The following is an 18,128-nucleotide window of genomic DNA, read 5'->3' on the forward strand; positions in this document are numbered from 1 at the left end:
CAGTACCAGTTTTGGCCACAATCTTACATATTGTTCCTTTAAGCTTCGATAAGGCCAATCACATTGTGTATAGAGTCAGTAGGCGGCCTTAACATAATGATTGATGGCAGAGTTGCAATGGTTTGGCGTGAATTCCCTGCTACTTGAAAACAAAGAAGATGGATGTTGCTTTTGGCGAACAGCGTGACCCGAGTTAAGCTTTTTTTAAGTTGGCAAGAGTTTGAACTAGCCAACTAGCTCCACTGGTGGTAAAACGCATGGGACTCATGAGTTGTAGCGCTATCCTATTGCGTGCAGAGAGAATTTGAAAGACAACAGATTTTCCCGCCCCTCAGACTGAGCACTGCGAACGGTGAGTCCCCAGACCCTACATGTACATCTTGATGTGGGTCTGGCTCATCAGGCTAGCCTACACCCATCTGCACTGTCTATTGTTTGAATTCAAAGGCAAAGTGTAACTACATAACTTCACCATGGAAAAAACAGTTTTACTTTCACTATTGACTAACAATGGGTTACCATTGAATACATAGCCTGAAAAGAGAAACACTTACCCCAATAATGTTCGAATGACATTAATCCTGCAGAGGAGTTGCTGCTTACATCTCGTGGCAGCTGTGCTTCATGCACCTTTCACTATAAACGAGGTTTTTCTTGGTCAGTGGTGTAATGCTTTTTAGATAGTGTAAGATAGCGATTTTTAGATAATGCGCCAGACCCCACCTTAGGTCGTTAATTGTCACACCCCTGAGCGCATTGCTCAATAAAAGAGACGGGCATGGTAAAAAAACTCGTATACAACAGGAATACGCTTTGTGTTGTGATGAGAATCAGCTTTGCGCTGCGCTTTTGACCATCATAATAGACCCTTAAGAGTTGATTTCAACATTATTTTGACTTTTCTACGGTCCAATTTGATTAAGTGTTGAAACTACTCTGCCACTGAAGAGCTGAATATGTAGAGGCATGGAGGTATTCAAATGAACCCTTATTTTTTTTTTTATTACTATTATTTATCACTTTAAATTGTTAAGGCTTTTACTGTGTGTGATATTACTGTGTGTCCAGGTGGTGAAGGTGCACCAGGACACGGTGGACCTGTATCTGGAGGACATCATCCTGGGCACAGTGGAGCAGACGGCTGACGCCCAGGCACGAGAGGAAGTGCAGAGGCTGGCCGAGGAGGTCAACAACGTTGCCTACGCCATGGAAGAGACGTATGCCACACACACACACACACATACACACACCTCACACACCCAGTATCAGTATTACATACACATGCACCCAACATCAGCACTACACACACACATACTGTATGTGACATACACCTCACGCACCCAATATCAGTACCACCAGTACCGCACACACACACACACATGCACCCACACACACACACACACACAGACACACACGCACACGCACACGCACGCACACACAAACACACACACACACATACACACACACACACACACACACACACACACACACCCAACATCAGTACTACACACACATATACACACCTTACACACCCAACGTTAATGCCACACACGAACCCCGTGCTTCCAACTTGGGCTCCAACTAATGGCTCCAACTAATAATTAATTTCATAGTCAATAAATCTAAGCAATAATAGAAAAGTCTGCACACTCATCTGTGCAACAAGATTTTAATTAATGTTGCCAGCTTTAATGTCTCGATTAAGCGACCAGTTTTTTGACTGATAAAATGTGAAACTATTGTGACACATGTCAATCACTGTTATCCAAACCCTAAGTTTAAGTCCTCATATGCTTTGTTTCGTTTTATGTTAAAAAATATTTAGTTCACTCACTGTTGTAGATGAGAAAATATAACAATATTCAAGTTTCAGAAGCTGCAATCAGAAAATCTTCTATAAAAAAAGACTTTCAAAATAGCCCTACTTCCAACAATATGTTTTTTTTACTCAATTAAAGTAACTTAACTTCACTCACTTCACTCTACTCTACATTGCAATCTGTAGCTCAAGTCATTTTAGAGAAGATCTAACAAGATGTAGATATTTAAGTCCATATAGACCTATGAAGTTTGACTACAAAAAGGCCTCAAAACTGCTCCTTTTATTTATCTCCTTATAATGGCAAAGATTGCAGCTTTAGGGCATTTTTGGAGGCAAACTCCAGAGGTCTATTATACTAGGGGCTCTATCCTGGCCATCACCCTGTTGCTTGCACTAGCAATGTCGGTTAACCATACACAGACTGGCCGGCCTCATACAGGAAATAAGGGATAATGTATAGAACGCCGGTCATTATTGGGAAATTAAGTTCCAACAGGGCGAACCGGACCCCGACGCGCAGCGGAGGGGTCTTGTTTCGCCCTGAAGGGACTTATTTTCCCAATAATGACCGGCGTTCTATACATTATCCCGCTTATTACATGGCTACTTGCCAAAAACGAAACAATAAACTCTCCACGATGTGACTCTTTAGCCTACATAGCCTAGGCTATAGCCTATTTGTTACCGTTTCATCAAGGCTTTTGGTGAGACAAATAGTTCGACAACAGCACATGCTGAACTTGAATCAAACATTCTTTAGAACACAGCTGATCAACCGTCTGCTTTCACTTTTGAATGAAGTTCCAGTCCTTGCGTAGTGTTATGAAAGACGTGAAATAGAAGCACAAATCCCATTTTCCTTGACAGCGGTCTGTTATACTTAGTCTGTTATTGAGAATTAGCAGACCACCGAACGTTGGGAAGGCCCATTCAAGTGAATGGAGCATTCTGCAGCATTATAAAGAGCCGTGTAATAAGAGACCCTAATCAACATCTTGTCGTCAATAGAACGCCTTTGCAGAAATAACATTGCTACCACTCCAATCTACCTACCACTAATTAAGCCTTTCTGCTCATCTGAAGCAGTGCACTTACAGTACTTTAAAGACTCCCCACTGACTGGGCACTTTGGAGTCCGTTCAGTCTGATCACTGTTATTTTAGCTATTCTGTTTCAATAATAGCATGGGCCAGGCTCATTATTATGTTGCACTTACACTTAACGGGCTGACCAGAAAGGTGCAAAACTAGATTTGTTAACTTTATTTAGAATAGAGTTATAACACTTTGATGAATGTTCTGAGAGAAGTCATTATATTATTTCAGCAATAAATTGATCTGATTCTTCTGATTCCCTAGTCGTATGATGTTCTTCAGTAAAACGTACAGTTGTTAACCTTCTGCACCTACCGTCTACATAGATGTTTGCTTTTTGTCCCACCTACCTTTGTCATCCACTGTTCTGTTCAAACACTCATGCTTCTTAAAGCCTTTCTGTTTAAACACTCATGCTTCTTAAAGCCTTTCCAGCACATACTGTTCTTAACTTGTTAACCTGGCAGATCAATGGACCCTGCCAAATGATAATTGTGTAATGGCATGGAGAGAAAAGGCCAGGTGTTTCTTTTGTCATGGCCCACTTAGTGGGGCAGCCGTGGCCCACTGGTTAGCACTCTGGACTTGTACCCAGAGGGTTGCCGGTTCAAGCCCGACCAGTGGGCCACGGCTGAAGTAGCCTTGAGCAAGGCACCTAACCCCTCACTGCTCCCCGGGCGCCACTGTTGTTGCAGGCAGCTCACTGCGCCGGGATTAGTGTGTGCTTCACCTCACTGTGTGTTCACTGTGTGTGTTTCACTAATTCACAGATTGGGTTAAATGCAGAGACCAAATTTCCCTCACGGGATCAAAAGAGTATATATACTATACTTATACAATGAGTGTCTGATTATTTGCTGTAATTCTCTTGACACAGCTAAACTGACCACTGCTTCTCTGAAAGTTATTTGCTGGCTAAAATTCATGAGGTGACGGATCTTATTAGTTTGCATCATATATCAGGGAAGAAAGTTGTCCATTCCAAAATTGGCCTCATGTCCACAATAATATAAATAATAAATAATAAATCATATAAAAGTTTATGTTATTGTACACTGTTGATATCAGAAGATTCTAGGTTGGGGCAGCCGTGGCCTACCTGTCAGCGCTTCGGACTTCTACCCGGAGGATTGCCGGTTCGAACCCTAACCAGTAGGAACGGTTGAAGTGCTCTTGAGCAAGGCACCTAACCCCTCACTGCTCCCCGAGCGCCGCTATAGCAGGCAGCTCACTGCGTTGGGATTAGTGTGTGCTTCACCTCACTGTGTGCTGAGTGTGTTTCACTAATTCACGGATTGAGAAAAATGCAGAGACTAAATTTTCCTCACGGGATCAAAAGAGTATACTTACTTACATATCATGTCAAATAGTGACCTAATTCAATGGAATGTAATACTTCAGATTTTCAAAAGCTGAAGGTCACCATATCTCAGTCTGTCTCATTCAACACGACCTTGCAGATTCGTCTCAGAATAGGCTCGCTGTGTGCTTGTTTGTGTCCGGTGGAGCCAAGTGTGTTTGGACCTGCTGCTATTGTTAATGTAATCAGTGTCTACACGGACCCTGTAGGGTGTTGCACGAGGGAATCAGCACGTTACGATAAAGAGGTATTTATGCATGTGTTAAAATTGTTATTGAGCAACCAAGATATTCAGTGTCGGAGTGAAGATGTAAAGAGGAGAATAGAATAGAAGATGCCATTACAACACAGTTTATGCTCCATCGGAAATACACAAGTGTACAGAAAGAACCTTTTCTGCACCTAGTCTATTCATATTTTGGAATTTAGTTTCAGTTTGGCTACTATAGTGTCCGCAGGTGCCAGGTCTTTTTTTTTTATGTTCTGGCATTATTTAACCTTGCAATGTCAAGGTTAGTCAGTGTGATCGCAAACTTGCAGCCTGTGTGTCATTGTAGATGCCTAATGTTCCTGAACGTCTATGATGTGTCCTGTGCTCTGGCAGACGCAGCGTTCTGCAGTCCGAGGAGATTGTCGCTGAGCTGGTCTACAGCTTCCTTCTGCCTGAGATTCAGAAGATATCAGTTAGAGACAAAGGTGAGTCGTGGAGAGAGTGTGTATCTGTGTATGTGTGTTTGGGAGGGGAGGAGGGGGGGGGGGGTTATAAAAAGTGCTGATGTAGAGGTGCATTTGTGCATTTTGAAACACTTCTTATTATAAACAAATCAGCCAAACAATAAAGGAAAAAGAATAAGGCTAGTGACTGTCTTGAGACACACAGACTCATGATGAAAAAGAATAAGGCTAGTGACTGTCTTGAGACACACAGACTCATGATGAAAAAGAATAAGGCTAGTGACTGTCTTGAGACACACAGACTCATGATGCCACGGAGAATCAGAGCTTATGAATTGTGCAGCAAAGACAACACAATGTACTGTACACAAGGTCTCACAGATTAACTGGGTCTCACGTAACACAAATGCACTCAAAGTACTGAAGGCTGTGTAATCTGACAGTATCACACAATTGTAACTGGAATTTTATATACCGGTAGTAGCAAATGCTTAGCAATCGGTGGTATTATGCCACTATGGTTATCATTGGTTATGGTTATCGTGGTTATCACGGAGAGAAAGGGCCTCATCAGTTAAGCGATCATCTGTCAGCCTCCATGCTGGTGCACTTCAGCTCCTTAGAAATCATTGTGAAGAAATCCTTCAGTAGGTCTCCCCTTCTCTTCCTCTCTGTCTCCCACCTGCTGCCCTCTCTGCCCCTCTTAACCTGGCCGCTTCATTTTGTATTTCTTTGTATCTCTTTCTTTCTTCCTTTCCCACCTCTCACACTTTCCCCTTTATTATTGTTACCATTATGGACTTTTTTCTGTTTACCTCTAGAGGTCACCGAATCTTGTGATTCCTTTGCTGTGATTTTCCTGCTTAATTACCTGTTAACTGACCCACCTGTTCTCTGTTTATCAGCCATGTGACTTGTTTAGCCAATTCCCTCACAGTATTTAAGCTGGTCTTTTCACTTTGTCTTTGTTGAGTCTTCACTGAACCGTATGTGAGTAACCTTGTGTTTTTTCCTGCTGAGACCTGTATTGTGACTGCTTTGCCTGTTTTTTGACCCTGGACTGTTGCTACCTTGTTTCTCTTTTGGATTACCCTGTGGATCTGTTTGCCTTTCTTGGATTGCTCTTGTTGCTAACTCGGCCTGTCTGTTTGACCCTGACTTCGGATTACCCCTTGGATTACTCTGCCTGTATTCTCTGTTTTGTTGGAAGAAATTAGAACTGTATTTTTTGTTTTGGATTTTTGTACACGATCTTCTGAGCTTTTTGGGACTTTCCCTGTTTTTGTGGAATAAACTTTGAACTAAAGTTTCTGCTGCTTCGCAATTGAGTCACGCTCAGTTCCTGGTAGTTCAGGGGATTGTTCCAGATCTACCACTACGGAGACCCGCGTTCAAGACCCGAGCGTAATAGAAGACTCAACCATGAATGACTCAGCGGCAGCATCAGCAAGTGCACCTACTTCTGTTTATGTGGCTGCTTCTGAATTTGAAATGATAATGGCAGCTCTCAATAGTTTTGGAGCTACCATGGATACTCATGGGCAAGCGCTCACTCGTCAGCAACAGACTCTAGCCCGCCATGACCATCTTCTTCAGCAGCTTGTTCAGTCGATGCAGAATCCTGGACCCACGCCACCTGGTGGTCAAAACCCTCCAGACACAGGTGGGCAGCCCTTACCCTTGGTTCCGCCGGACCCGCCTCAACCCGTATCACTGCCACCTCCACATCATGGCACTGAGCCACGTCTACCTGCTCCTCAACGATATGATGGCAACCCAGGTGGGTGTCGCGGTTTCCTAACACAATGCCAGTTGACTTTTGAGCTGCAGCCCACGGCTTTCCCTTCTGCTAGGTCCAGAATTGCTTATATAATTACCCTCTTGACTGACAAGGCTTTAGCATGGGCCACAGCAATTTGGCAGAGACAGGGTCCAGAATGCTTGGATATCATTCTTTTTACTAATGGAATGCTGCAGATTTTTGACCAGTCTGCCTCAGACCAAGAGGCAGCTAAGCAACTTTTGCTGCTCCGTCAAGGGAAGGACAGTGTTTCCAATTATGCTATTTCTTTCAGAACTCTGGCCGCTGAAAGTGCCTGGAATGAGACTGCCCTCATCTCAGCTTTCTTAAATGGCTTGTCCGACTCATTGAAAGACTGTTTAGCTGCAACTGAGTGCCCCAATGATCTCGAGGCCATCATCTCTCAGTCCATCCATCTGGATAATCGTCTCCGAGAGCGTCGTCGGGACCATACCAGCTTCCAGAGCCAACCTGTTCCACTAAACTCTTCCTGGAACCCTCCTGCTACCACGGAGACCACAGAACCGATGCAGATTGGACGAGCAAGTCTCTCTCAGGCAGAGAGGGACCGGCGACGAAGAGAGAGGTGTTGCATCTAGTGCGGCAAATCAGGCCATTTCAGACTTTCTTGCCCTGAACTTCTGGGAAAAGAGCAGTCCCGTCCAGCCGAGGGAGGGCTGTGACGGGGGTCACTCTGTCTCCCGAGCTCCCAGGCGCAGAAGTCTACCTTTCAGTTACTCTGGCCTGGGGAGAGCTGAGCCATTACTGTCGGGCCTTACTGGACTCTGGTGCTGCTGGGAATTTCATTGACATTGCCCTTGCCCAAAGACTGAAGATTCCCCAAATTGAATTAGAGACTCCACTGTCTGTTTCCACTCTTGATGGCCAACCTCTGGGGAATGGGAAGGTCACCACTGCCACCTCCTCTTTTCGCCTTTATGTTGGGAACCATAATGAGGATATTTTCTTACACTTGATTGATTCTCCAGAATTTCCTGTGGTCCTAGGTTTCCCCTGGCTGAACCATCATAATCCGCATATTGATTGGTCGATGGGGTCCATCCTAGAGTGGGGCCCTACTTGCCATGTCACCTGCCTTTTTTCAGGTCCTTCCCCTGCACCCAAGTCTCCAGATCCCACCGAGTCAGGGCTGTACGTTAACTTTTTTTGTAAGTAGCACTGGTGCTACAGAGGTAAAAGTTTTGTAGCACCAGCTGAAGAAATACACCCCTCGATGTCAAATTACTTGTTTAATGACAAAGATGAAGAAGCCCTGCAGCAATACACAAAATAGCAACATAAGCTACAATCAGTAATTCCTACATGCACATGTCTAACATAAATATCAGTAGGAACTTAACCAACCTTGACAGCAACAAAACAGTAATAAAGAATGACAGTGGACTTACATGAATTATGTTCACAGCTTAATATTCAACCTCTGTAACAGGACCGTCTGTAATGCTGGCAACAACAATATGGCCGACTCTTAACTGAGCTGGTAAGGTAAGCTGTCTTAATGAGATACTACCCCCTAGTGGCCAGTGGTAAACTCTGCATTTCCCCCCAGTCCGGAAAGCTATGAATGGGTATAGGTTAACGGACTCAGTCCTGTATCTAATGGCCCGACTCGGGGTCGTAGCATTTGGGCGGCTTCCTTGTGCGGCTGGGCTGTGCAAGTCGGGGCAGCGACGGCAACGATGCATCCGGGGTGACGCCTGTCGGAACAGGGTGAGCTTGGTCCCTGAGATCAGTGGTTGACCCATCAGATGGCGCCGGCGGGGAGGCGTTCAAAGCCGTGTCATGGGGCCCATCTGCTGCTCGTGGGATGATTCCCTGGGGCATCACTGGCTCCAGGTGGACAGGCGGGGGCTGGTGTGCCAAGGTCGTGGGAGGTGGCAACAGCACAGCCGGCCGCTGCTGGTCGTATGGGGTAGCCGGCGTGTAGCCGCGAAGGAATCGTCGGTTACGCAAAGTCAAGCGTCCCGACCCGTCAACCTTAATCCGATACTGATCATGACCTAGCGACTCCACTACCACCCCGGACCTGTCCCACTTGTGTGGACTTGGGCCCTGCTGATTCTGGAGGAATACCTTCTCACCAAGTGCCAATGGGCGGAGTGGTCTTGAGTGAGTCCTCAAAGACTCAGTGGTGCGGGATATCCGGGTCCGAAGGGCATCCTCCTTCGCCGCCCATGCTTGGCACCAGAGCGGCCGGATGTGAGGGTTTGAGAATTTTTCTAGTCTGTTGACGAACAGAAACGAATCTCGAAGGGGACGGCCGAATATAATCTGTGCCGGTGAGAGGTTGCAGTCGGAGTCAGGTGTGTTGCGCAACTGTAACATGGCACGCAAAAAGCGGTCATGATCAAGACTGCCAGTTGGGCCAGTGTTGGACATCAGAAGGCGCTTAGCAGTCTTCACTGCAACTTCCGCTCTCCCATTCGATTGTGGGAAACCGACAGAGGACACGCGATGACTGACGTGCCATAGGCGGAGGAAGTCCTCAGTATGGCTAGCTTTGAACTCTGGACCACCGTCGCTTGAAAGCCCCTCTGGCACGCCAAAGGTGGCGAAGAACGTGCGGAGGTGGCGAACCAAGCCAGCTGAGCCCCCTAGATTGGAGCCTGCTGTGGAGCTTAGGACCTCCACCCAGCCCGAGAGTCGATCCCCGATAACTAGGTAGTGGCGGCCTCCGTAATCAAAGAAGTCAGCAAACACCGCCTCGAATGGGGTGGACGGTGGTGAGGATGGTAGGGGGGGTGTGGCTGCCTTTGATGGAGCATTGCGGTTACATTCTGAACATCCGTACCTGGTGGCTCGGATGTCCTTCGACATTCCTGACCAGTACACTATGGCACCGGCCCGCTGCTCCATCGCAGAGGTTCCTTGGTGGGCGGCATGGAGGTGCCGAAGGATTCTGTCACGAAGGGACGGCGAAACTACGACACGATCACGATACAGGAGCACGCCATCTAGTGCATAGATGGACTCACAGACTGGAGACAGACTCGCCAGGACAGGGTCATTGACATCCACCCTACCCTCGTGCTCGATCAGGTACAGAAGGTGGCCAAGGCATGTGTCAGCTGCCATCTCTCGTGCGAGAAGGGACCATGATATGGCTCCAAGTTCTTGTGCATTGTCACGGATGGACGCCATAAGTGCTGATTCTACAGCGTCAGGTATGCTTGGCGATCCCAGTGAGAGGCCGTTTGCAGAGCCCGAGATGGAGGGGTGTCTCGAAGTAGCATCAGCGGCATGGTTGCTAACGCCAGGCAGGTACACAATGTCAAAGCGCCAGGGGAGGGTACGCTGCTTGAGTCTGAACAGGCGTGAGTTTGTAATCTCATCTAGCGTCCGGTCACCAAAGATCTTGACAAGGGGTTTATGGTCAGTGACCACGACGAGGTTGTCACATCCTTGTGTGAAATAGCGCGTTTGCTCCAGGCCCCAGGCCACTGCCAGGGCCTCTCCTTCGACGGCCGCGTAGCGTTGCTCCGCCGAGGATAGGAACCGTGAACCGGCGAGGGTGATCCTCCATCCTCCAGAGCAGCAGTCCGGTATGCCTGAAGTGCAGCTACAATGTTGCTGGAGCAGGAAGTAGCCAATACCACGCCTGGACCAGTCAGGGCGGAGGCAGGTGCGCTTCCGCATATCGTAGATCTCCACGCCCTCACGGATGGCTCTGATTATGGCTCGCTTGGACGTTTGGAAGGCTTCCTCCAGTTCAGAGGACCATGAAAATTTGCAGCGTGGGCTGAGGAATGGCTTGAATGGCGCCATAGTGTCACGCAACTGGGCATAGTTCGCCACCTGGTTGACAAGGCCGAACCAGCTTCTGATATCTGTCGTGGAGTCTGGGGTGGGGAAGTCTCGGATGGCGTCCAAGTACTTCGGGAGAGGTTCTATGGTAATGTCCGACACCCTGAACCCAGCAAAATCTACGCTCCTTTCCGCAAATTGAAACTTATCTGGGTTTAACACAATGCCTGACCGGCCGACATGTGTCAGGAAGTCGATGGTCCTCCACCAGTGTTGTACCAGGTCGGTGTCATAGTGGATAGTGTCATCCACACAACGTTCTTTGCGCTCGAAGTCTGAGAGGACAGCGTCGAAACGGCGGTTGTAGCCATCCCCGGATGATAGGAAGCCCTGTGGCGCCCTGGTGTAGCGCCAGCGGCCAAAGGGCGTGATAAAGGTGATAAGATGACGATCCGAATCACGAAGGGGCACACTATGGTAGCCGTTCCAGGCGTCTGTGACGGTTTTCCAGGTGTCCTTCGGGATGCGACGTGCGAGGTGGAATGGGGACTCAGTGGCGAAGGTTTCACGTTGGCAGAACTTGTTGAGAGGAGAGAGGTCAACGGTTTTGACGCAATTTTGGGATTGGCTTTCAACAGGCTGTCTCCAAGTTCAGGTCCAGCGCACTGAAATAACTGGAAAGGGGCCTGGGCCGCTCCTATGCCTGAGCCGGTGCGAAAGACATCCCAGCGGCGGATGAACACATTCCATTCCTCTACCGTTACACCAACGTCGACTTTAGGCCGATCAAGTTTTGGGCCCTGTGGGGTTGGGGCTTGGGACGGCGGGTTCTGATGGACAAGTCCGTGATTTGTCAACAGAGCAATGGCGAGTGCTTCAGACACATCTCAGGTTTTGAAAGCGCAGCCAGGAACAGAACATTCAACGACAACCATGGCTTCTTCATGAAGAAATACACTCCTCGATGTCAAATTACTTGTTTAATGACAAAGATGAAGAAGCCCTGCAGCAATACACAAAATAGCAACATAAGCTACAATCAGTAATTCCTACATGCACATGTCTAACATAAATATCAGTAGGAACCAACCTTGACAGCAACAAAACAGTAATAAAGAATGACAGTGGACTTACATGAATTATGTTCACAGCTTAATATTCAACCTCTGTAACAGGACCGTCTGTAATGCTGGCAACAACAATATGGCCGACTCTTAACTGAGCTGGTAAGGTAAGCTGTCTTAATGAGATACTACCCCCTAGTGGCCAGTGGTAAACTCTGCACCAGCCAAAAATTCTGTAGCATCGATATAAAACCTCTCAAATCTCTAAAAACAATCACAAGTAGGGCAGTTCATCACAGTTCATCAATTGTGGTTTGGATCTAGGCCTACTGCAACTGGATTGATAAAAGGTCATGTAGTTGCAAACATGCATGTAGTGCAAATGAGTAGGCTAACTGACATGTCAAACAGTGCACCCATGAAATGCATCCCTAGACTGTTCCATACACATAGGCTACAGTAGGTAGCCTACTAAAGATAGCTGAAGGTCTGTGGCTAACGCAGTCGTAATTAAAATGTTAAGGTTTTTTTCGGAACCGATCTTTTATAGGTTATTAAGCACTACTAAGCGAGACTGTTGCGCATGAAGTGGGCTCATATTTGACGTTCCGTTGACCTTTAGATCTAAATGGTGATGACATCCCGGCGAGTTTTAGATCTGAATGGTGTTTGCATACTAAGTTGTTCGTTTTAAACGGAACTAAAAATGCAAAGCAACAAGGCGATTGCCACAAACTTCTACCTCTGCTTACCTAATCTAATCACCTCAGCCCGACCCGGTCATAAGATACTACTTTCGCTTTAGGCTAAATATAGCTATCACTATCGCTATACGATTCGCGAGGATAATTTGCAAGGTGTTGTTTGATTTGGAGTTGGGTTGTTTGGATACTAGGCCTACAAACAAGTAGACATACTTTTTAATCGCGTAGACTGCAACTAAGTTGAAATCAAAGTAGCCTACATCGATTCCCCTCTCACAGAAGTAGTCTATACATACGCACTTCAAACAAACAAACCAGCGTTTCACCGGGAGCCTACACCGGTCGCGTAACGAAGAGCTCCGTTCGCGACGCGCAAAAACAGATTTTTTTTTAACATAGCCTGCGCGCCGCTATCACATCTGGTGTAGCCAGTTGCACTTTGCTGTAGCCTCCCTGTCAGTCTCACACGCATGCATTGTATTGCCATAAGCAAAACTGTATACTGTAGCACCGGTGTCGCACTGTACAGCCCTGCACCGAGTTGAACAATGTTCCCACTGAGTATCTTGATCTGAAGGAGGTATTTAGCAAACAAAGGGCCTGCACTAGCCTAGAAATCAATTTGCTGCCAGGGCTAGTCTAGCAACTCTCCGTTGGCTTGTGAGCTCAAGAAATCGAAACTTAATCAGGCCATTGAAATCGTGTATAGCGTAGTTAGGTGGGCTTAACATAATGATTGATGGCAAAGTTGCAACGGTTTGGCTTGAATTCCCTGCTACTTGAAAACAAATAAGATGGATGTTGCTGCTGGCGAACAGTGTGACACGAGTTAAGCTTTTATTATGTTGGCAAACGTTTGAACTAGCCAACTAGCTCCGCTGGTGGGAAACGCATGGGACTCATATCGCTGCAGCTGTCCTATTGCGTGCAGAGGGAATTTGAAAGACAACTGATTATCCCGCCCCTTGGACTGAGCACTGCGAACGGTGAGTGCCCAGACCCTACATTTTAATGTGGGTCTGGCTCGCCAGGCTAGGCCTGCACACTTCCTCTACACAGATCTTATGATTGTTCCATAGAGCTTTTGCCAGGAACCAGTCCCCCACGTGGTTGGATCTTCTCTCTCTCCGTCCCTGAACGGAGGGCCATGGATGATTACATCAAGGATGCCCTCTCCACTGGTTTTATACGCCCCTCCACTTCTCCTGGTGCAGGTTTTTTCTTTGTTGGGAAAAAAGATGGAGGTCTGCGTCCCTGTATAGACTACAGGGGTCTGAATAAAATCACTGTACGCAACCGATATCCACTTCCATTGATCTCTACTGCCTTTGATCTCTTACATTTTCAAAGTTGGATCTTCGCAATGCTTATCATCTCATCCACATCAGAGAAGGTGATGAGTGGAAAACTGCTTTCAACACGCCCTCGGGACACTATGAATATCAAGTGATGCCTTTTGGACTCACCAATGCCCCAGCAGTTTTTCAAGCTCTGATAAATGATGTTTTGCGCGATATGATCAATCGTTTTGTTTTTGTTTATCTGGATGACATTTTAATTTTCATGAGCATTGTCAACATGTACGTCAGGTTCTTCAAAGGCTCCTAAAGAATCACCTTTTCGTTAAGCCAGAAAAGTGTGAGTTTCATGTCATGTCCTTTCTCCCTTCATGTCCTTTCTTGGTTTTGTCATTAAGCAGGGGCAGGTCCTGATGAACCCAAGGAAGACTAAAGCTGTGCAAGACTGGCCCATTCCAAGGTCTGTGAAGGAGGTTCAGCAGTTCCTTGGATTTGCAAACTTCTACCGGAGGTTCATCAGAGGTTTTAGTTCAGTGGCTGCGCCTATCTCTGCTCTCACCAGGAAAATTGGATCACCTTTTGAATGGACTCCTGAGGCAAATCAGGCTTTCCGAAGCCTAAAGGAATGTTTCTCTTCAGCGCCTATTCTGACTGTGCCTGATCCGTTACTGCCTTTTATTGTCGAGGTAGATGCCTCCAGTGTTGGCGTGGGAGCTGTCTTGTCTCAGCGTTCAGCTGATGGGAAGGTGCATCGGTGCGCTTTTTTTTCTCATCGCCTTACACCTACTGAGGCAAGGTATGATGTTGGTGATCGGGAATTTCTGGCTGTAAAATTGGCTCTTGAAGACTGGCGTCACTGGCTGGAAGGGGCCCAGCATCCTTTTTTGGTTTGGACAGACCACCGCAACCTGGAATACCTCCAGCAGGCCAAACGTTTGAACCCTCGGCAAGCTCGGTGGGCATTATTCTTTGTGCTTTTCGACTTCCCTTTGTCCTATCGACCTGGTTCCAAAAACGGGAAACCCGATGCCCTCTCCAGGCAGTTTCTGCCTGACAATCAGGAGGAGACCAGTTATTCCAGCGGCCAGAATCATCGCACCTGTCCGTTGGGGAATCGAGACGGTTGTCAGACGGGCTCTTCAGCAGGATCCTGGCCCCGACTTTGCACCGGCTGGAAAACTGTTCGTTCCTAGAAAAGCACGGTCTGAAGTTCTCCAGTGGGGTCACTCCTCACACCTCACCGCACACCCGAGTGCCAAAAGAACTCTGGAGTTCCTGAGACAACGCTTTTGGTGGCCCGAGATGGAGAGGGAGGTTAAGGATTTTGTTGCAGCCTGTGCTCCGTGTGTCTAAAGTAAAGACCTGCGTCAGCATCTCCAAGGGTTGCTCCTACCACTCCCTACTCCCAGTCGGCCCTGGTCGCACCAGTCCATGGACTTCGTCACAGGTCTCCAAGTCTCAGAAGGTAACACTGTCATTTTGGTTATTGTTGACAGATTCTCTAAAGCTCCTCGCTTCCGCCCAGGACAGAAGGTCTGGTTATCCTCCAGAAATCTACCATTGCGGGTGAAATCCCGTAAGCTTGCCCCACGTTATGTCGGCCCTTTTAGGATTACCCACCGGGTCAATCCAGTCACCTACAGACTCCAACTGCCCCGATCCATGAAAATCCACCCCACTTTTCATGTTTCCCATTTGAGACCCGTTCGTACCTCTCCTTTTGCCCTGGTCCCCAAACCCCCTCCCCCACCTCGGAGGGTTGATGGTCACCCGGTCTACACAGTCCGCCGGCTGCTGGACTCCCAGCGGGTGGTCTATTCAATAACTTGTGGATTGGGAAGGGCTATGGTACTGAAGAACATTCATGGATTCCTTCTCGGAACATTGTCGACAAGACCCTGATCAGAGACTTTCACCAACAGCATCCTGATCATCCTAGGAACGCGAGGAGAGGAGACGTTCCTGGGGGGAGGGGGGGGTTCTGTTACGATTATGGACTATTTTCTGTTTACCTCTAGAGGTCACCAAATCTTGTGATTCCTTTGCTGTGATTTTCCTACTTGATTACCTGTTAACTGACCCACCTGTTCTCTGTTTATCAGCCATGTGACTTGTTTAGCCAATTCCCTCACAGTATTTAAGCTGGTCTTTTCACTTTGTCTTTGAGTCTTCACTGAACCGTATGTGAGTAAACTTGTGGTTTTTCCTGCTGAGACCTGTATTGTGACTGCCTGTTTTTTTTTACCCTGGACTGTTGCTACCTTGTTTCTCCTTTGGATTACCCTGTGGATCTGTTTGCCTTTCTTGGATTGCTCTTGTTGCTAACTCGGCCTGTCTGTTTGACCCTGACTTCGGATTACCCCTTGGATTACTCTGCCTGTATTCTCTGTTTTGTTGGAAGAAATTAGAACTGTATTTTTTGTTTTGGATTTTTGTACACGATCTTCTGAGCTTTTTGGGACTTTGCCTGTTTTTGTGGAATAAACTTTGAACTAAAGTTTCTGCTGCTTCACAATTGAGTCACGCTCAGTTCCTAGTAGTTCAGGGGATTGTTCCAGGGCTACCACCGAGCGTAACAATTATTGAATAGGTTGACAATACAATTTCATTCAATTTCCTTGTATTATATGACAAATATTTTGGAATAGCCATTGCATACAAATATATTTTTTTGCATTGCCAAAGCAGACCATTTATATAGTGTTTATATACAGAAAACATGGCAAACATAGATCTCTCTCTCTATATATCTTTCTCTGTCTTGTTCCCTCTCTCCCTCCCTCCCTCTAATCTCTCGCTGTCTTGTTCTCTCCGTAGTGAGGCAGAGTCAGCGTCGGCACCTGCAGGCGGCCCACTCCATCATCCACAGGGGCGCTGAGGGCTCCGCGGCTCCAACCGGACCCCTGAGGCCCCTCTCCCCCTCGGACCGCGCCTCCCAGCATCTCCTGCGGGACATGGTCATCCAGGTGGACGGGTCCGTCCCCTCCACCGCCCTACCCGCCAGCAACGCTACTCTGGCAACCACAGCACTGGCAGACCCCTCCCACGATCATACAGACAACGTGTTAGAGGAAGGGCATGATGCTGAGGAGACTGCCAGTCATGATGAGGCAAAACAGGAAGCCGAGGCCTGAGGAGTCATGATCATTTTTGGGTGGCCAAATTTGTAATCCTTTTTAAGAATGACAATAAAATGGCAAGAGCATATTCTTTGGTGAAAGAAAAATACATATTATGTGTTGACTCAACAGATAATGGGTAGTTTTATGACAAGCATGGGATAGGATTGTGGTGATTATTAAAATTGTAAAGCTTTTCAATGTCTGGTCCACATTTCATAATCCAACAGGTCTTGCAGGACCATGCAAAGCACTGTTCGACAAGGGAACCTTTTGGTGAAATTTGGCTTAAATATGTCTGAGAGCAAATAAAGATCTTTTGGGTTTTGATGATTCAAAACTACTCCCTTATGTTTCATTAAGCCAGAGCTCTTTCCAAAAGTAACCAATAAAATAACATAAAATTATAGTACCTATAAAATTAATTAATATGCGGATACTGTATTTGTTGAGACGTGTAAATGTTTATGCTTATAGACCCAGCTGGACAGAGGGACAGATTGTGCAGTATGCCTCGCCACCTTAGAGGTAGCTACACGGGCTTATGTGCAAACAGATAGTGTAATGCAGCCATCACCAAATGGCGGTCCGAGTCCGGACCGTGACGTGATCCTATCCGGACCCAGACCATAATAGCCTAATTTAGATTTTCACGTAAGATTTCAAAGCTGCGCTAAATGTTTCGTTGGTTAGGATAACAGCATTTACTTCAGGAGCTTCAGGAACCATCATTTCGCTTGCTGCTACTCAGCCAGTGAAATCTGTGAATTCTGATAAAGTCGAGTCAGTGAGTAAAGTAGTAGCCTACTATGGAGAAGAGACTGATAGCCTGAAACGAGCTAGGAGAGGAGACGGGACGAGAAACAATCAGATGGATATCTAAGTTAACGATAAGTAAGTTATTTTCAAATCATCGATTGCTCAAAGAGGAGAAAGCTAGAGAGCGAGAAGAGAGCTTTATATAACGATACGGGGGCAATACCACGCAAAACTGTCACGTCCGTAACGCCAACTAAATATGGATGTGACAGTTTTGCGCGGAATTGCCCTGGACCTCTTCTATATTCTGAGACAGGCAATTTTAAGCGCCAATTTGAAGCACCTCTACTAGACAAAGCATATATTTTGAGCAAGCATAGGGTAGGCTAGGCCCATTCAACAGTGAACTGACACCACAGAATATTTTACGATTTAAGAAGGCGATATGATTGATCCACCACAATCTAGTTAAGCCTACATGCATTCACTGCCCAACAACGTGATATTCCTGGGTTTCAGGGATTTCGGGTCAACAAAAAAAAACAAAAAAAAATAAATTAAACTTGCTGATTAATGGGTTCAAGGAACCAGCTGTGGAATATCCATCCTTGTCTCAGCTCAAATTTTATTTTAAGTTCACGTTAAGATCTTAAAAATAGCCAAGGCT

General features: G+C 46.7%; 1 protein-coding gene across 1 annotated transcript in view; it reads left to right on the forward strand.

Moving 5' to 3' along the window:
* cfap91 (cilia and flagella associated protein 91) overlaps window positions 1–16,963 on the forward strand; it is a 64,704-nt gene extending 47,741 nt beyond the window's left edge. Inside the window, exons 15-17 of the mRNA XM_076263093.1 lie at window positions 1,069–1,217; window positions 4,881–4,972; window positions 16,401–16,963. Coding sequence (XP_076119208.1) covers window positions 1,069–1,217; window positions 4,881–4,972; window positions 16,401–16,717 — 558 coding nt within the window. The 3' untranslated portion in view covers window positions 16,718–16,963. The remainder of the gene's footprint in view (window positions 1–1,068; window positions 1,218–4,880; window positions 4,973–16,400) is intronic.
* The last annotated feature ends 1,165 nt before the right edge of the window (window positions 16,964–18,128 follow it).

The sequence above is a fragment of the Alosa pseudoharengus genome, unplaced genomic scaffold (genome assembly GCF_046254945.1).
Source record: "Alosa pseudoharengus isolate Yale_2024_CS ecotype anadromous, Long Island Sound unplaced genomic scaffold, YU_APseudo_1.1 YU_APseudo_1.1_scf_3, whole genome shotgun sequence".
In the NCBI taxonomy this organism is placed as follows: domain Eukaryota; kingdom Metazoa; phylum Chordata; class Actinopteri; order Clupeiformes; family Clupeidae; genus Alosa; species Alosa pseudoharengus.